We start from the raw sequence: 20,270 nt of genomic DNA, 5'->3' as shown, positions 1-20,270 counted from the left end.
ACTACTCATAAGCAAAATTCCCACTCAGGTCTCTGCCCACTCTCTGCTCATTCCTCTCACTGCCAGTTGGTCTTAGTGACCATCCCATATTTCACACAGCACACTGTAGATCCAATGCAAAGTCAAACTGGAAAACTTGCCAATACACAGGAGTTCAAGCTGATGAAAGAAACTTTGCAAAACCGCATGAGCCCCAAGTGAGCCTCTGACAAATAAGAGTGAGACCCGCTAAATAACTAGAAAAAGAGAAAACTGTCCAGGATGATGACACAACAGGTGTTTCAAAAGAGAACAACTTGAGGGGTATTGACAAGAACTGAGGCACTCCATTCATCTTGTAAAATGGCCTCTATTATGATGGCACAGTAAGTGTCAAACATGAAATGAAGACATCTATTATTTCATTGTACTATTAATTGGGGCAAATTATGCTGCTAAAAAAAAATCAAACAATGCCTGATTCCATTTTCGCATATATAAAAAATGCACAGATACAATATTTTTATAATATTAATGTTATACTTAAAAAAAAAATACTCTCACTGTCCCCACCCCAACCACTACCTCCACTATCTACCACAAGATTTGGGTTCCCTTTAAAGGAATTCTTTTTTAGTGGCCTTTTTCTGAAACTAACTGTCCTCAGAATCCAAGATTTCTGGTAATTTGGTAAACATGTTTCCAAAGTCTAGATTAAGGAGGCTCCGTGTTTCTTTCTTTTTAAGATGTATTTACTTGAGAGTGAGATAGAGAGGGCACAAGCCAGGGGAGAGGCAGGAGGAGGGAGAAGAACCAGACTCCACGCTGAATAGGGAGCCTGACAGGGCTCAATCCCAGGACCCTGGGATGATGACCTGAGCCAAAGACAGATGCTTAACCGACCGAGCCACCCAGGCACCCGAGAGTCCATGTTTCTTCACTGACTTTTACTATTATACTTACACTCCCTATATTCCATCATCTATAGAAATAGAAGTGTGTCACAGTAGTATACATGCAACGTAACCTTATTCTTATCTTTCCTGGTAGTCTCAATACGAAGTACCCAACCTGCTTTGCTGAACACTATACCCTGGCAATGGCACATCAGCCTCTCTATGTAGACCTAATTCAAAAGGAGCAAAACAGCAAATCTCCAAGGGGTGGGGGAGGAGAACACACCAGTGGGGCAAGGGTAAAGGGCGCTCAGGTCGCACGGCCTAATCCTCACAAGGTCCTTTGTAGCATGTGTTACACCCTTGGCCCCAGCTGGCTCTTAGAACTGAAAGAGCTTTAAATAGAAGTGGTTTCTGGTGAATCCTGTCCACATGCTTCTATTTAAAGCTTGAACAGCTCTCAAGGTAAGCCTAGGCTCTAGATAAGCATACTAAGGGAAAAGGGGAAAGATGCCTTTTAGTTAAGTAGAGCAAAGAAATAAGCAGAGGCCTTTCAGTAAAGTCAGACTCATGGGAACTCAGCATCAGAGCCTTTAGGATTTCCTATGAACATTATTTTTTTTTCCTATGAACATTATTAATACAGATAACAGGTTCTTAAAAAGTTTTCTAGCTGGAAGTCACATAACTTTTAGGTTACAATACAACTATAGAGATCCTTGTAACATAGCCCCCAACACTGCCTTTCCTTGAAGCCACTACAAAAATCACCAGGACCACAATGCAACTGGTATTAGTATAGGGCAGGGAGAGGGAAGTTACTGCTGGTCAATTAATAGCTGAGATTTGCCATACAGATATAAAATCTTCAGACAAAATTTAGGGAGAAACATGATGGCTTTACAGATTAGGATAGAAAAGAAGCATGGAGAAAACTGAAACAGTATTTACTTTTCAAGGACTCTTGTAAGTTATTTTGTTTCTTTCAGAATATAGAAGTTGAAAATATATTATGAATAGCTTGATGCAATCATAAAATTGTCATATTCAACACAGAAATGTGAAAGCCTAAGGAAAAACAAAACAAAAAAAATCAGAATGGGGAAAAAAAAACCCAAAAATCCTTTGTGTTCTTAATTCTTCCTGGCCTCTCTAACATTATACAGTTGATTCTGTAGGCTTACGGAATGTCAGACCTTCAGCAATGTTAACATTTACTGGCAGGTAAAACTGTGGGGCAGAACCAATACTTTCAGTGTGCTCATTTTCCCTCCTGACAGTGATGGACATCATTGCCCCTACAGCCATACTGAACATGGTGATATGGCAGGCACAAAACTGCAAACAAACAGAATGCTTAGTGCACTGTGATGTGCTTGGGAGTCAACTTTATCCAAACAATCACAGAAATTGAAACACAACCCAGAAAATGTGTTTGGACTGTTCACTATGAAATCCCTGTAGAGTATGTCACTGAAGTTTCAAGGTCTGTTATTATCTCAGTTGCCACCAATAAACACTGCCTGGAGCTATGCCAACTAGGGTAAAAGTAAACTCCTGTGAAACTGTTACCACACCCTATGTGTCATCTAGTTAATGGAAATAAATGAATAAGAAAGGCTGCTTCCAACAAAAACAATGTTATGAAATAAGTTCTTTGCATGATGTTGAAATTTTAAGTTAATTAGTAGCCACAATAAAATTACCAAAAGTCATTTTTTTTCCTTTTCAACATTTATTTTATTTAAATTATTCTACATACTGGTGTCAGAGGTAGAGTTCAGTGATTCATTAGTTGTACATAACACCCAGTGCTCATTATATCACATGCCCTCCTTAATGTCCATCACCCTGTTACCCCAATCTCCCACCCTCTGCCCTCCAGTGACCCTCAGTTTGCTTCCTATGATTAAGAGTCTTTTATATTTGTCTCCCTCTCTGTTTTCATCCTTTTTAACTCTTCCCCTATGATCCTATTTTCTTTTTTTTCCTATTTTGTTTCTTAAAGTTTATATTTGTGAGATCATATTGTCTTTCTCTGATTTACTTAATTCACTTAGCATAAATATCCTCTACTTCCATCCACATCATTGCAAATAAAGATTTCTTTTTTTTTTTTTTTATGGCTAGTCTGTGTGTGTGTGTGCGTGTGTGTACGTATGTACATACCACATCATTTTTATCCATTCATCTGTTGATGGATATCTTGGCTCTTTCCATAGTTTGGCTATTGTGGACACTGCTGCTATAAACACTGGGGTGTAGGCACTCCTTCAGATCACTTAGATATTTTTGGAGTTAATACCCAGTAGTGCAATTGGTGGCTCATAGGGTAACTATTTTCTACTTTTGGAGGAACCTCCATACTGTTTTCCAGAGTGGCTATACCAGTTTGCATTCTCAGCAACTGTGTAAAAGAGCTCCCCTTTTTCTACATCCTCACCAACATCTGTCATTTCCTGACTTCATTTTAGCCATTCTGACTGGTGTGAGGTGGTATCTCGTGGTTTTGATTTGGATTTCCCTGATGTTGAGTGATGTTGAGCATTTTTTCCTGTGTCTGTTGGCCATTTGTTATGTTTTCTTTGGAGAAATGTCTGTTCATGTCTTCTGCCCATTTCCTGATCAGATTATTTGTTCTTCGGATGTTGAATTTAATAAGTTCTTTAAAGATATTTGATACTAGCCCTTTATATGATGTGCCATTTGCAAATATCTTCTCTCATTCTGTAGGCTATTTTGTCAACTGTTTGCTGTGCAAAAGATTTTTATCTTTTTTTTTTTAAGATTGTATTTATTTATTCATAGAGATGCAGAGAGAGAGAGAGAGAGAGAGAGAGAGAGGCAGAGACACAGGCAGAGGGAGAAGCAGGCTCCATGCAGAGAGCCTGACGTGGGACTCGATTCAGGGTCTCCAGGATCACGTCCTGGGCTGCAGGCGGCGCTAAACTGCTGCGCCACTGGGGCTGCCCAAAAGATTTTTATCTTGATGAAGTCCCCATAGTTCATTTTTGCCTGTTTCCCTTGTCCTTGGAGACATGTCTAGCAAGAAGTTGCTGCAGCTGAGGTCAAAGAGGTTACTGCCTATGTTCTCCAAAATAAAGGACAGGAACCATACGATCTCAACGGATGCAGAGAAAGTGTTTGGCAAAGTACAGCATCCTCTGGATTTTGATGGATTCCTGTCGCATATTTAGGTCTTCTCTCATCTATTTTGAGTCTATTTTTGTATATGGTGTGAGGAAATGATCCAGTTTCATTCTTCTGCATGTGGCTTTCCAATTTTCCCAACATCATTTGTTGGAGAGACTTTTTTCCATTGGACATTCTTTCCTGCTTTGTCAAAGATTAGTTGACCAGAGCTGAGGGTCCATTTCTAGATTCTCTATTCTGTTCCATTGATCTAATGTCTGTTTTTGCACTGGTACAATACTGTCTTGATGACTACAGCTTTGTAATACAACATGAAGTCCAGAATTGTGATGCCATCAGTTTTGGTTTTCTTTTTCAACATTCCTTTGGCTGTTCTGGTTCCATACAAATTTTAGGATTATTTGTTCTAACTCTGTGAAGTTGATGGTTATTTTGATAGAAATTGCACTGAACATATAGATTGCTCTAGGTAGCATAGACATTTTAACAATATTTGTTTTTCCAATCTGTGAGCATGGAATGTTTTTCTATTTCTTTGTGTCTTGTTTACTTTCTTTCATGAGTATTCTAGTTTTTTGAGTACTCTAGTTTTCTGAGTACAGATCTTTTTTTTTTAAGATTTATTTATTTATTTATTTATTTATTTATTTATTTATTAATTATAGACCCGGGGGGTGGGGGGGGGCAGACACAGGCATCGGGAGCCCACTGCAGGACTCGATCCCAGGACTCCAGGATCGCCCCCTGGGCCAAAGGCAGGCACCAAACCACTGAGCCACCCAGGGATCCCCTGAGTACAGATGTTTTGACTCTTTCATTAGGTTTATTCCTAGGTAGCTTATGGTTGTGGGTGCAATTGTAAACAGGATTGACTGCTTAATTTCTCCTTCTCATTGTTAGTGTATAGAAATGTAACTGATTTCTGTGCAATGATTTCATATCCTGCCACTTTGCTGAATTCCTATATGAGTTCTAGCAATTTTGGGGTCTGAGTCTTTTGGGTTTTCCAAATAGAGTATCGTGTCATCTGCAAAGAATGAGAATTTGACTTCTTTGCTGATTCAGATGCCCTTTATTTTTTTGTTGTCTGATTGGTGAGGCTAGGATTTCTAGCACTATGCTGAACAGCAGTGGTGATAGTGGACATCCCTGCTGTGTTCCTGACCTTAGCGGAAAAGCTCTGTTTTTCCCCGCTGGGAATGATATTCACTGTGGGCTTTTCATATATGGCTTTTATGATATTGAGGTATATTCCCTCTATCCCCACATTGTGAAGAATTTTTTTTTTCACTGTGAAGAATTTTAATCAAAAAAGGATGCTGTTCTTTGTCAAATGCTTTTTCTGCATCTACTGAGAGGATATGGTTCTTGGCGGTTCTTTTATTAATGTAGTGTATCACACATTGATTTGCAGATGTTGAACCACCCTTGCAGCCAAGGAAGAAGTCCTACTTGGCCGTGGTAAAAAATCCTTTCAATGTACTGTTGGATCCTACTGACTAGTATTTTGGTGAGATTTTGGCATCCATGTTCATGGATATTGGTCTGTAATTCTCCCTTTTACTGGGGTCTTTGGTTTTGGGATCAAGGCAATGCTGGCCTCATAGAAAAAGTTTGGAAGTTTTCCTTTTATTCCTATTTTTTGAAATGGCTTCAAAAGAAAAGATATTAATTTTTCTTTAACTGTTTGGTAGAATTACCTTGGCAAGCCATCTGACCCTGGACTCTGTTAGGAGGTTTTTGATTACTGCTTTAATTTCCTTGCTAGTTATGGGTCTGTTCACGTTTCCTATTTCTGTTTTGGTAGTTTATACATCTCTAGGAATGCATCCATTTCTTCCAAATTACCTAATTTGTTGGCATATAGTTGCTCATAATATGTTCTTATAATTGTATTTCTTCAGTGTTGGCTCTGACCTCTCCTTCTTCATCCATGATTTTATTTATTTGGGTACTTTCTCTTTTCTTTTTGATAAGTCTGGCCAGGGGCTTATCAATCTTACTCTTCGAAAGAACTGGCTCTTAGTTTTGTTGATCTTTTCTACTGTTCTTTTTGTTTCTATTTCACTGATTTCTATTCTTTAATTCTCCTCTTCTTTTAGGTTTAGGCTTTATTTGCTGTTCTTTCTCCAGCTCCTTTAGATGTAAGGTTAGGCTGTGTATTTGAGACCTTTCTTTTTTTCTGAGAAAGGCTTGTATTGCTATATACTTACCTCTTAGGACCACCTTTGCTGCATCCCAAAAGTTTTGAACAGTTGTGCTTTCATTTTCATTTGTTTCCATGAGTTTTTTTAAACTTCTTTAATTTCTTCATTGACCCATTCATTTTTTAGTAGGATGCTCTTCAGCCTCCATGTATTTGAGTTCTTTCCAAATTTCCTCTTGTGACTCAGTTCCAGTTTCAGAACATTGTGGTCTGAAAATATGTAGGGAATGATCCCAATTTGTTGGTACCAGTTGAGACCTGATTTGTGACCCAGTATGTGATCTATTCTGGAGTATGTTTCATGTGCACTCGAGAAGAATGTGTATTCTGTTGCTTTAGGATAGAATGTTCTGTGAAGTCTATTTGGTCCAATGTGTCATTCAAAGCCCTTGTTTCCTTGTCAATCTTCAGCTTGGATGATCTTTTGACTGCAGTGAGTAGGGTGTAAAAGTCTCCTACTACTATTGTATTATTACTGATATTTTTTTTAATTTTGTTATTAATTGGCTTATATAACTGGCTGTACCATGTTAGGGACATAAATATTTACAATTCTTTATCTTCTTGTTGGATAGATCCTTTTATTATGACATAGTATCCTTCCTCACCTCTTATTACAGTCTTTGGTTTATTTATTTTTATTTTTTTTAAAGATTTTATTTATTTATTCATGAGAGACAGAGAGAGAGCGAGAAAGAGAGAGAGAGGCAGAGACACAGGCAGAGGGAGAAGCAGGCTCCCTGCAAGGAGCCCGATGTGGGACTCGATCCTGGGTCTCCAGGATCACACCCTGGGCTGCAGGCGGCGCCAAACCGCTGGGCCACGGGGGCTGCCCACAGTCTTTGGTTTAAAATCTAATTTGTCTGATACAAGGATCATCACCCCAGCTTTTTTTGATGTCCATTAGAATGATAAACGGTTTTCCATCCCCTCACCTTAAATCTGGAGGTGTCTTTGGGTCTAAAATGAGTCTCCTGCAGACAGCATATCGATGGGTCTTACTTTTTTTATCCAATCTGATACTGTGTCTTTTGACTGGAGCATTTAGCCCATTTACATTCACAGTAATTATTGAAAATATGAATTTAGTGCCACTGTATTACATGTAAAGTCATTATTTCTGTGTATTGTCTCTGTTCCTTTCTGGTTTATGTTACTTTTGGGCTCTCTCTTCACTTAAAGGATCCCTTTTAATATTTCTTGTAGGTCTGGTTTGATGACAACAAATTCTTTTTAGTTTCTGTTTGTCCTAGAAGCTTTTTATCTCTGCACTAAAAGTCACTTTAGCCATACTTTGCCATAAGTTCTATTATTCTAAGAAACAAATGAACATATATCCCAAAGCCGCTCAAATAATCGACTTGATTTATGGTATAGAATAAATATACACTAGGATAGCATGTCATTCGATTTATAATACTCTTAAATATTAAATAACATTCATTATTCAAATTATAAAGTCACATTTGAAGTCAAATATAGCTTTAATAAATTTTAATAACTTTTAAAGAATAATTCTGTTAACTGAAATTTAAGTTGATTCTCCTATTAATCTCTTTGAACACTATAAAGTTTGTTTTACTCACCTCTCTAGCCACATTGCTAGTTTTCACTTCCTGTATAACTGTGCCAAAGATGATATAATCAACAACATCCTTTGGGACATTGGTCCGGTGCAACAAACCCCTGAGAGTTGAAGTCCAAAGCAAAAAAAAAAAAAAACACAAAAAAAAATTTCATACATCAAGATAGTGCCATAGATCATCAGATAAAACACTGTACTTCTTTTAAAAGGTTAGCTTTGAATTTAAGAGACTGTATCTTGTTTTTTTTTAAGATATTATTTATTTATTCATGAGAGAGAGAGAGAGAGAGAGAGGCAGAGACATAGGCAGAGGGAGAAGCAGACTCCATGCAGGGAGCTCAATGTGGAACTCAATCCCCGGACTCCAGGATCACACCCTGGGCCAAAGGCAGGCGTTAACCACTGAGCCACCCAGGCGTCCCAAAAAGAGACTATATCTTTTCCTTAATTCAACAAGCATGTGACACCTTATCAAAGAAGAAATGAATGAATAATTTATAAAGTCAACATTTAGGGGCACCTGTGTGGCTCGGTCAGTTTCATGTCTGACTCTTAATTCCAGTTCAGGTCATGACCTCTGGGTTGTGAAATCAAGCCCTATAACGGGCTCTGCACTCACCGTGAAGTCCGCTTGTGATTCTTTCTCTCCTTCTGCCTCTACCCCTAGTCAAGCACATGTATCCTCTCTCTCTCAAAATAAAATCTTTTTAAAAATAAATAACATTTGATGTTCAATTGGTAATGAAAAGTTAAATAAGAAGAATCAAAAATAATTTGGACAAAGATAAAACATACATAAACACAGTAATGTTAGTAAGAATCTAAGTTTTAGGGACGCCTGGGTGGCTCAGCGGTTGAGCGTCTGCATTAGGCTCAGGGTGTGATCCCAGGATCAGGGATCGAGTCCCGCATCGGGCTCTCAGCATGGAGCCTGCTTCTCCCTCTGCCTATGTCTCTGCCTCTCTCATGAGTAAATAAAAAAATCTTAGGGAAAAAAAAAAAAAAAAGAACCTATTCAGTCAAAAGAGGAAAAAAGAGATATAAAATCAAAGAGTGGAGGTAATATCCCAGGTATATTAAATTTAAATTTGGAATATCAATATAAACATATGACTTAAGCTATACACACACACACACACACACCTGTCTAGCTCTGGCCACGGATAGAGACTAAAAGCAGTAACATTCCAGTCTCCAGTAGGAAAGAAATGAGCCCATCTTGAACTCAGACTTGGTTTCTTTCTTTCTTAAGATTTTGTTTATTTGAGGATGCCTGGGTGGCTCAGCAGTTCAGTGTCTGCCTTCGGCCTAGGGCATGATCTTGGGAGTCCTGGGATCAAGTCCCACATCGGGCTCCCTTCATGGAGCCTGCTTCTCTCTCTGCCTGGGTCTCTGCCTCTCTGTGTGTCTTCATGAATAAAAAAATGAATAAAATCTTAAAAAAAAAAAAAGATTTTATTTATTTGACAGAGAAACCACAAGTAGGCAGAGCAGCAGGCAGAGGGAGAGGGATAAACAGGTTCCCCACTGAGCAGAGAGCCCGAAACAGGACTCAGTCCCAGGACCCTGGGATCATGACCTGAGCCGAAGGCAGATGCTTAACTGAATAAGCCACCCAGGTGCTCCTCAGACTTGGTTTCTAAATGCCATTGCCCATTAAAGGATTCATTCATTCATTCATTAAGATTTTATTTTTAAGTAATCTCTCCACCCAACATGGGTCTTGAACTAACAACCCCAAGATCAGGAGTCCCATCCTCTACCAACTAAGCCAGCCAGGCATCCCAAAAATCAATTTTTTAAAAAAATGACTGAAGCCAGGTCTAAGACAAGGCAAGTACAAAGTGAACCTCACTGTTATTTTTTGTCCCAAAAATAAGACAGCATTCAAAGACTAATGGAATAGATATCAAAACCAGAAACATACATTTGTCAGAACTCATCAAACTACACACTTAAATCTGTGCATTTTATTATATGCAAATTATACCTCAGGAAATATTATACTAAAAAAAGTGACATAAGAAACAACTCGGGAGTGTCTAGTTGGCTCAGTTGGTAGAGAATGTGACTCTTGATCTCTGGGTTCAGATTTTAAACTCCACACTGAGTGTTAGAATTTATTTAAAAAAAAAGAAACAACTCAAAGGAGTACCCACAGATAAAAGGTGTGACCTTCAAAAAGAACAACGATTAAGCTTAGCTGTATGTAACACAATAAATAAAATGGGGCACTTAGCTGGCTCAGTTGGTGGAGCATGCAACTCTTGATCTTGGGGCTATGAGCCCCATATTGGGTGTAGAGATTACAAAAATAAAATCTTAAAAAAAAAAAACACAACAAAAATTCATAAGTCCTCATCACTTAAAAAAATAAATAAATAAAAAGAAAGAAAGAAATTTCATTGCTCTTTCTAGAAAAATACTAGCCAATAAATGTCAGGAGTAACATAATTAGGAAAAAATCACAAATTTTTAACCTCTAATGTAATAAATGGCCCAGGCAAAAATATCAATGAATGCAAAAGCCACTTAGTGAAAGATTGCTGGGGAACAGGAGATTCACATGGTGCTACTGTATCACTTTACAGATTACTTACTATTGCAAAGAAAAAAAAAAAGTACTTTTATAATCAAAAGAACTGGCAATCTGACCACCATGACTGAGTGGTTAGATTTAGCATCATCACACATCCTGTGCCTAATGACATGACAGAATACCATGTGCTTTAAAGCATTCTTACCAAAAAAATGCTTAACCTGAATCTAATCAAGCTTCTAGAACTAATTTCTAGTTTACAGGAAATTCAAAAGTTAAAATATCACCAAGAAGAAACATCCAGAACATGGGACTTCCTATGGGACAGGTGGCCTAGTTTTCAAAAAGTCATTGTCAGGTGGGGGCAGGGAAGACGGGGGTGGGGGAAGAAAACATTCTAAATTCAAGAGACTAAAGAGACATATCCAGTTGTAATGTGAACTTCAACTAGGTCCTGATTTTGGGGGGGAAAACTACTGAAAGACATTGTTGGAGACAAATATGGGGGATCTGACTATGAACTGAACATTAGAAGTAACGGGATCATCATTATTATCTTAGCCACCGTAATGACATCCTGGATAGTAGAGAAGATCCTTATTCTTAGGAAATAAACACTGAAATATTTCAGGCTGAAGTTTCAAGAGGCCTGTAACTTACTGGCAAATGCTTCAAACCAATAGATACAACCAATATGGCAAAACGGTTAACAACGATTAAACCTAAATGGAAGGTACTTAAGTGTTCACTGTATTATTCTTTCAATTTTATTTTACATTTGACAGTTTTTAAAACAAAAAGTTGTGGAAAAACTTGCAAAGCATCAGTCTGGGATCATAATCAGAAAGGGTGCCAGCATCAGAAACAGGAAAACAAGCTGGCTTTAGGGAAAAGATAATTTTTAATTTTTTAATTTTTATTTATTTTTTTGAGTAGGCTCCACACTCAATATGGGGCTTGAACTCACAACCGTGAGATCAAAAGTTACATGCTCTATTAACTGAGCCAGCCAGGAGCCCTGATAATTTTTATTTTTGATATGCTGTACTTGAAGTGTCTAAGAAAAGAGGTCAAATTCAGAGATTTGGGAATCTTTCAAATTAAAAAAAAATAATAAAGTAGATGAAATTTTTTTTTTAAGGAAAAGCATACATCCATATGCAATGCTATAAGAATTAAAATTTGCCAAATACTTTTAAGAAAGAAAAAGAGAAAAAGACTCAGTTTTTTAAAAAGTAGAGAAGGATCATTCAGAAGAGGGAAGGAAAATCACAAAGGCATAGTATTAAGAAATCAAAGGATCACAGGGTCAAGTACAGCTCACAGGTCAATGCTAGAGAATACAAAGAGACCAGGCCTGGGAAAAGACTCATGCATTTAGGGAACACAAAGCACCATGAAGAGAAGCTTCCAAAGTACAGTTACTGAAGAGCAGTAGGAATGGAGAAAATTATTATGAGACTAAGGAGATGGACAATAAGAAAAGATAAGTAATTGCTGCTTTCATTCACTCTCAAAGTCTCATAGGAAGAGAAGAAAAAGAACCAGATGGGCAGAAAGGTCAACTGAAAGGTTTTTTCAAACTAGAAAAGACCTGTGATTGGTTGAAGAGACAGAGGCAAGGCATTAATGAAAAATGAATGAGATAATGCTTTACATGCTATTCCTACCACAGAAACAGCCACGTATTGTATGACTCTCATCAAATTACTCATCCATCTCAATCTCATGTAAAACCCACATATAATTTTACATTCTAACTTGCTTTACATATGAATCGTCAGATCTCATTTTAAGCTTCTTTCTACATAAATATTAGTTGTCTAAAATAATCATCAAATATATATATACACATAAATATATATTATATACCGTGATGAGTTATAACTGGCTAGCTAGCAATAGCACTCCTTAAAGAATACTGTCATGCCAAGATATTGTCAAGGCCACAAAATAAACATTTCTGATACCTATCAGCTACCTGAATTTGTACTGCACATATGGCAAAAATGAAGTATAAATAAATCTTGAAGAGGCCAGTATTTGTTTCTCACCACATAAAAGTAAATATATTCTAGATATGGAAATTCGATTAAACATGTTGTTTCACATGTAAAAACTAGAGAAAGTGCTTTTAATGAAATAAGAACTAAAATAAAACTGCATTTACTTACGAAAGTGCTGCTCTAGCCAAATCATGTGGCATCAGGTCCTTATATCTGGGGAAAGAAAATAAACAACTGAAAACAAGCCTAGAGAACTTTAATAATAAGTGTTTTTGTTCTTTTTAATTTTTTTTTTAACTTTTATTTATTTATGATAGTCACACACAGAGAGAGAGAGAGGCAGAGACACAGGCAGAGGGAGAAGCAGGCTCCATGCACCGGGAGCCCGACGTGGGATTCGATCCAGGGTCTCCCGGATCGCGCCCTGGGCCAAAGGCAGGCGCCAAACCGCTGCGCCACCCAGGGATCCCCTGTTTTTGTTCTATTTGAAATACATAGAGATAATATCTAACACATGCTGCTGCAAATGCACTTCACTTTGCTATCTGAGGCACTCCATCATTTCAAATGAAGCAACAGCATGACTACTATTTGTCATCCTTAACAATCTGGCAAGCCTTAACTTCTACTGAGCTGGCTACGAATCTAACAAAGATGTGTGGCCCAGTATCTTATATGACAGTAATTCATGTCAGTACTCAACATGGCATACGTTACATGCTCTTTAAAACTAAACTCTACCTTTTAAGCTCTTTTTACTTATCTTTCAAAATATATTACTTATTTTGTAATGCCCAAAGGAACATGAAGGACATATCAGGACTTTTTAAGAAACTTTTTGAAGTAATTTGAGATTTCTGACAGAACTGAATAGATAGGACAGAGCTCCTGAATACCCTCCACCTGGCTTCCCTTTATGCTCATATCTTATGGAACCAACTAGTCAACACTAAGAAATTAACACTTGGCACAAGACTATTCACTAAACTGCTAACTTTATCTGGATCTCATCAGTTTTTCTACTAATGCCCTCTCACAGGTCTGTTCCAAGACCAAATCCACGCATTTAGTTGTCATGACTCCTTTGTTTCCTCCAATCTGCGACAGTTTTCAGCCCTTCCTTGTCTTTTGTGTCCTTGACACTTGGAAGACTAGGGTCATAGGTTTGGGGGAAGAATACAACGGAGGTAAAGTGACCTTCTCATTGCTTCGTATTAGAATGTACACAACAGCAATATGACTTATTACTAGGGCTGTTATATTGATTGCTTGGTTAAAGCAGTGTCTGCCAGTTTTCTCCACTATTTTTCCCTTTCTGTACTCAATTTAAGTATGGAAGTGAGTCACTAGTCCTGCCATCACTCAAAGGGAGGAGGATTAAGCTCCACTTCCTAGTGGAAGGAATAACAACGATTTGTGGACATATGGTAAAAACATCACAGTAGTTAAATATTTTGGGGGGAGAGAGTTTGAAGCTATGCAGATATCTTATTTCTCAACATTTCTCACTAATTTTAGCATTCATTCGTAGCAACTGCTTGCCCCAATTACTACTGTGGTGTTCTAATGCTGATTTTCCTCATTGCTTCTACATGTATTAGCTGAAATCCTTTAGTAAAGATGACGTGTCCCTTCTCTCATTTATGTATTTATTCAATCATTTATTTATATCAGATTGAACTCATACAAATATTTATTCTTTGGGTTATGATGTAACACTCTATTTTATTGGAAGCTACTTCAGGTTGGCCCCATGTCCTTTTACCATGCCCATTTTTTTTAAGCACTTCTTCACTTCCAGGCACTACAACACGCTCCAGCCTCACCTTGTATTTTCTCCAGCTCAGTCTAGGTTCTAGGAAACCCTAGTTCCTAATATTGAAGAAAGTATTTAGAAACCAAGACCTAGGGCACCTCGGTGGCTCAGTTGGTTAGGCATCTGCCCTCAGCTCAGGTCATGACCCCAGTATTCTGGGATTGAGTTCCACATGGGGCTCCCTGCTCAGCAGGGAGTATTTTTCCCTCTTCCTCTGTTCCTTCCCCCTACTCCTATGGTCTCTCTCAAAACAAATAAATAAAATCTTAAAACAAAACAAAACCCAAGATCTGGATGTAAACTCTTTAGTTTATTTAAATGTTAAAAATAGGGATCCCTGGGTGGCTCAGTGGTTTGGCGCCTGCCTTTGGCCCAGGGCGCGATCCTGGAGACCCAGGATCGAATCCCACGTCGGGCTTCCGGTGCATGGAGCCTGCTTCTCCCTCTGCCTGTGTCTCTGCTTCTCTCTCTCTCTCTCTCTCTCTCTGTGACTATCATAAATAAATAAAAATTAAAAAAAATTATTAATTATAAAAAAAATGTTAAAAATAAATTCCCTTTAAGTCAAAGAGTTAACCATTGGATTGAACAAGAAAGTTCTTTCTTCAAGTTCTGAAAATCAAAACCTAAAAATCCAAAAATGTTTTTATTTTCACTCTGAATCACAGAAAAATGATCATTTTCCAAATCTTTTATAAGGTAAAATCAGTATCCTCAAATTTAGGAAAGAATATTCTGGAGAAACATTGTACGTCAATTTTAAAATGTCCAAACAATAAATTATTTATCACTTTATAATCTTAATTCTCGGGACACCTGGGTGACTCAGCAGTTGAGCGTCTGCCTTCAGCTCAGGGGGTGATCCAGGGATCTGGGGATAGAGTCCCGCAATGGGCTCCCTGCGAGTAGCCTGCTTCTCTCTCTGCCTATGTCTCTGTCTCTCTCTGCCTCTCTTGAATAAATAAATAAAATCTTAAAAAAAAAATCTTAATTTTCATGTTCCTATACCCCCTTTATTTACCAAGATGACTAAAAGACTTCGAAATTCCACTGCTGGCATCTATTCCTAGGAGTGCTTCCCAAATGCCCTTCCCCTCTGAGAACCTGGTCTTTCAAACAGCACTCGAGTTAAATGCAACCTTCCTGAAAATTAAGCAGGAAAAGATCTTTTTCCACTAGAAAATCATCAATTATAGAGTAGCTATTTGTCATCTCAATCATAATATCACTTACGTGACTCAATTATTTGTCCTCTTCATAGATTCTTTCCTCTATATTATTTTTTGTCACCTTTGTTCTTTATATAAATATTACCTTAAATTTTTTCTTTCTTCCGTATTAACTTTAATTCCTTATATTCTTCGTCAGTTAAGATCCTGAATAGAGGAGCACCTGGGTGGCTCAGCGGTTGAGCATCTGCCTCTGGCTCAGGACGTGATCCCAGGTTCGGGATCAAGTTCTACAAAGGCTCCCTATGAGGAGCCTGCTTTTCCCTCTATGTCTGTCTGTCTGTCTGTCTGTCTCTCTCTCTGTATCTCACGAATAAATAAAATCTTAAAAAAAAAAAAATCCTGAATAGAACTAAAAACTAAAGAACTAAAGCACAACCATGAACAACAAAAGGACCAAACCTCACACCAATGTGCTGAATATCTCAAATCAAACTTCATGCAAACATTAATTACCAAAGAAACTGTTTAATTATAAGTAAATGAGGGGATCCCTGGGTGGCTCAGTGGTTTGGCGCCTGCCTTTGGCCCAGGGTACGATCCTGCAGTCCCGGGATCGAGTCCTGTGTTGGGCTCCCTGCATGGAGCCTGCTTCTCCCTCTGCCTGTGTCTCTGCCTCTCTCTCTATGTCTATCATGAATAAATAAATAAAACCTTAAAAAAATAATTATAATGATAAGTAAATGAGATAGTTAAGTGTGTTCACATTTCTCAATAGCTGGTAAAACACTTGGAAACAAACATCCACGTAGTATAACAGCTCTTACAAAAAAAGAAGAAAGCCTAGAACTTTCTACTCTTGATGAAAATTTTCCTATCCTGTTGCTGCTGAGTACAAGGAGGATCCCCTGTCCTCACCTTCTTGCCACTAAAGCTTCAGATTTTTACTCTTACTGCTTTTATCAGTACACAAAAGATCATAGACAGAAAATGGGTTACTATACTAAAAGGGTGAATGAAGAAACTTTACCACCACTTAGAGTATTACTTCTGTAAGAAAATACTCTCTAGATTCTAAACCATGTTTAAAAGAGAAGGTTTACGGTTTGTGTGTGTACATGTATATGTACGTATGTATCGTCCACAAACAATGGCATTATATACTGCTCTGTACCTTGCTCTTTACACTTAACTTACTTTTAGGATCTTTCTATATTAGTACATAATGATAGGCCCTACTATTTTTAGCAGATGCCTAACATTCCCCAATGCATTTTTAAGTTAGCTCTTTCAAAATAGGGATATCAAAACAATCTACACAGACTAGAACTAATGTTTCATTTAGTTTGAAACTAGTTACCAAAGTCCGTTATCAGCTTTTGGACAGACTGGGCCTCACTTGGGGAGAGAAAAGGAGAAGTAAAGTCTACAGAGAAGAGCAGTTTGGTTCTGGGAAATTTTTGTACTCATCAAGGATCATTCTGGTTCCATTTAGTTGGGGCTGTGTTATGCTGGGATTTGGACCAGACTGTCAAATGCAATTCTGATCATTTCCAGGAAGCCAAAGCAGTGAATTAAAGGCCCTTATAAATACCTGTGGATCCATAGCCTCAGTATTCAAACTTGTGAAGAAGCACAGAAACAATGTACTTATCTCCACACAAGGAAAGTATACCCCGGTTGCAACCAAGGTATCTGGACCCACACTAGGTTTTCAAAATAGGGTTGGTTCAATTTAAAACTACACTAGGCCTGTTCATGATAAAGGATAAAAAACAAATTTTGCCATATTATTTTACTACTGGCTTGATTTATTCTGTATTAACGTCATAAAAATGCTATCCATACGTTAGTCCACTAACAATACTATTACCTACTAGGTTACATTTACAATGACCAGTTTTGAAAATATCTTAAAAGAAGAAATAAATAAAAAGTATATGGGATGATGAATGTGTTAATCCAACTGTAGTAATTATTTCACAATGTATACATATATGTACAACTTCTATTTGCCAATCATACCTGAATAAATCTAGGAAAAAGAAAAAGAAGAAAAGAATACAATCATTTCATACTTACGAAGTGCCTGACTGCAAAAACGGAATGCGAACACCATCCACTACCACAATATTCCTTATGTTGGGTTTGGCTAAGGTTTTCTTTGATTTGGTCTGTGCAGCTTTAAGATAAAGTTCAAAGAACTGTTAATTCAAATATATGAAGTCAGATGACTTTCTACATTTTACCCTATTCAACACCTAGTTGCATTTGCCATTTACCAAATCACTTCAATAAACAAAATGCTAAAAAATGGACTAAGCATTTACAAGTTTCCATATGATATTTAAGGTAAATACAGAGATTATACCTAATGATGAGGGTATTCATGCCATTAAGAAAATGGTTTCTTTTTCTCAAAAATTTTGACAATCTATCACACTGAAAACAACCAATGTGATACATGTCCCTAGCAGATGAAGTCCCAGGGTGCCTGACTGATCTCTGGGTTGTAAATTCAAGGCCCACATTGGATATAGAGATTACTTAAAAAAATAAAAATCCTAAAAAAAATAAAGAAATCCCAATAACTGACATCTGCTCTTCACAAACCTTAGTACTTTTGCTTTTTTATGTAGAAACTAAGGCCATTTGGTGATTACTGCCATTCTGCGAAAACCTAGAGTGCTTCCTGATTCTGTTTGACTTAATTTGTCTACTTTCTAACATCAAAAGAACAACCTTTGTGCCAGTATAGGACTGACACAAAAATAGACTCAGATCAATGGAACAGAATAGAGAGCCCAGAAATAAACCCACACTTATATGCTCAATTTATCTATGACAGAAGAAGCAAGAATACACAATGGGGAAAAAACAGTCTCTTCATCAAATTTTGCTAAGAAAACTAGACAGTTAAATGTAAAAGAATGAAACTGGATCACTTTCTTACAGCACACACAAAAATAAAATCAAAATGGGTTAAAGACCTAAATGTGAGACCTGAAACCATGAAGCTCCTAGAAGACAGCACAGGCGATAATTTCTCTGACATTGGCTATACCAGCATCTTTCTAGATATGTCTCCTGAGGCAATGGAAACAAAACCAAAAATAAACTAATGGGACTATATAAAAATAAAAAGGATTTACACAGCTAAGGAAACCATCAGCAAAAGACAAGGCAGGGGCCCCTGGTTGGCTCAGTGTCTGACTCTTGGTCATGAGGGTCTTGATCTCAGAGTTGTGAGATCAAGCCCACTGTTAGGCTCCAGGCTCAGTGGGGAATATGCTTGAGATTCTCTTTCCCTCTCCCTTCATTCCTCCCCACAACTTGCACACACGTTCTCTCTCTCTCAGAAAAAAAAAAAAAAAAAAAGCAAAATCTGTAAAGAACTTCTACAACTTAACACCAAAAAAATCCAAATCTGAATAAAAATGGGGAGAGAACTTGAATAGACATTTTTCCAAAAAAGATATACAAACAGCAACAGACACATGAAAAGATGCATAACACCACTAATCAACAGGCAAATGCAAATCAAAACTATACCAGTCAGAATGGCTAAAATAAAAAAGGTAAGATATAACAAGTGTTGACCAGGACATGGAAAAAAAGGAACCTTCATGTACTGTTGATGGAAATGCAAATTGGTGCAGCCACTTAGAAGACAATATGAAGGTTCTTCAAAAAATTAAAAATAGAAATACCATATGATCTAGTAATTCCACTACTGGATATTTACCCAAAGCATATGAAAACACTAATTTAAATTGATATATGCACCTCTGTGTTTATTGCATTACTTACAAGCCCATAAACAAATGAATAGAGAAGGTGTATACACACACACACACACAATGGAGTTAAAAAAAAAAAAAAAAAAGAATGGGGCACATAGGTGCCTCCATCGGTTAAGCATCTGCCTTCAGCTCAGGTCATGATCCAGGGTCCTGGGATCCAGTGCTACATCAGGCTCCCTCCTCCTTGGGGAGTCTGCTTCTCCCTTTCCCTCTGCCTGCCACTATCTGTGTTTGTGCTCACTCTCTCTGTCAAATAAATAAATAAAATCTTAAAAACAAACAAAAAAGAATGAGATCTTGGCATCTGCAACAACATGGATGAACTCAGAGTACATAATGCTAAGTGAAATAAGTCAGAGAAAGATAAAAGCGTGATTTCACTCATGTGAAATTTAAGAAACAAAACAAATGAACAAAGAAAAGAAAAGACAAACAAAAAGAAGCCAGACTCTTAAATACAGAGAACATACTGGTGGTTGCCAAAGGAGGGGTAGGTAGGGCGGGGAATGGGTGAAATCGGTGAAGGGGATTAAATGTGCACTTATCTTGATGAGCACTCAGTAATGTATAGAACTGCTGAATCATTACATTGTACACCTAAAACTAATATAACATTGTGTGTTAATTATACTTCAATAAAAAAAGCAATCTTGGGACACCTGGGTGGCTCAGTGGTTGAGCATCTGCCTTGGCTCAGGGCATGATCACAGGTGGGATCGAATCCCTATGCTTCGCCCTCTGCCTATGTCTCTGCCTCTCTCTCTCTGGGTCTCTCATGATTTAAAAAATAATAATAAATAATAATAATAATAATAAAATAAAAAATTAGAGAAAGATTGCTTTTTTAAAAAAAGATTTTATTTATTTATTCATGAGAGATCCAGAGAGAGAGAGAGAGAGAGAGAGAGGCAGAGACATAGGCAGAGGGTGAAGTAGGCTTCCTGCAAGGAGCCCGACGTGGGACTCGATCCCAGGACTCCAGGATCATGCCCTGGGCCAAAGACAGGTGCTAAACCGCTGAGCCACCCAGCAATCCCTCTAATTTTTTAAATTAAAAAATAAAACATGAATATATGGTTATGACAATAAAAAAAAACCCTAAAACATGGAGAGTAAAA

At 37.6% G+C, this 20,270-nt stretch overlaps 1 protein-coding gene across 4 annotated transcripts in view; it reads right to left on the bottom strand.

Moving 5' to 3' along the window:
- The window catches only part of HADHB (hydroxyacyl-CoA dehydrogenase trifunctional multienzyme complex subunit beta), a 43,096-nt gene that overhangs the window by 11,739 nt on the left and 11,087 nt on the right, over positions 1-20,270 (bottom strand). For all 4 annotated transcript variants that reach the window (XM_038560982.1, XM_038560984.1, XM_038560983.1 and 1 more), the window contains 3 exons: positions 17,432-17,531; positions 12,533-12,577; positions 7,821-7,920 (listed from right to left, as the gene is read on the bottom strand). In XM_038560982.1, the coding sequence (XP_038416910.1) occupies positions 7,821-7,920; positions 12,533-12,577; positions 17,432-17,531 (245 nt within the window). The remainder of the gene's footprint in view (positions 1-7,820; positions 7,921-12,532; positions 12,578-17,431; positions 17,532-20,270) is intronic.

The sequence above is a fragment of the Canis lupus genome, chromosome 17 (genome assembly GCF_011100685.1).
Source record: "Canis lupus familiaris isolate Mischka breed German Shepherd chromosome 17, alternate assembly UU_Cfam_GSD_1.0, whole genome shotgun sequence".
Taxonomy (NCBI): domain Eukaryota; kingdom Metazoa; phylum Chordata; class Mammalia; order Carnivora; family Canidae; genus Canis; species Canis lupus.
This window is presented reverse-complemented; position numbering and strand designations above follow the sequence as displayed.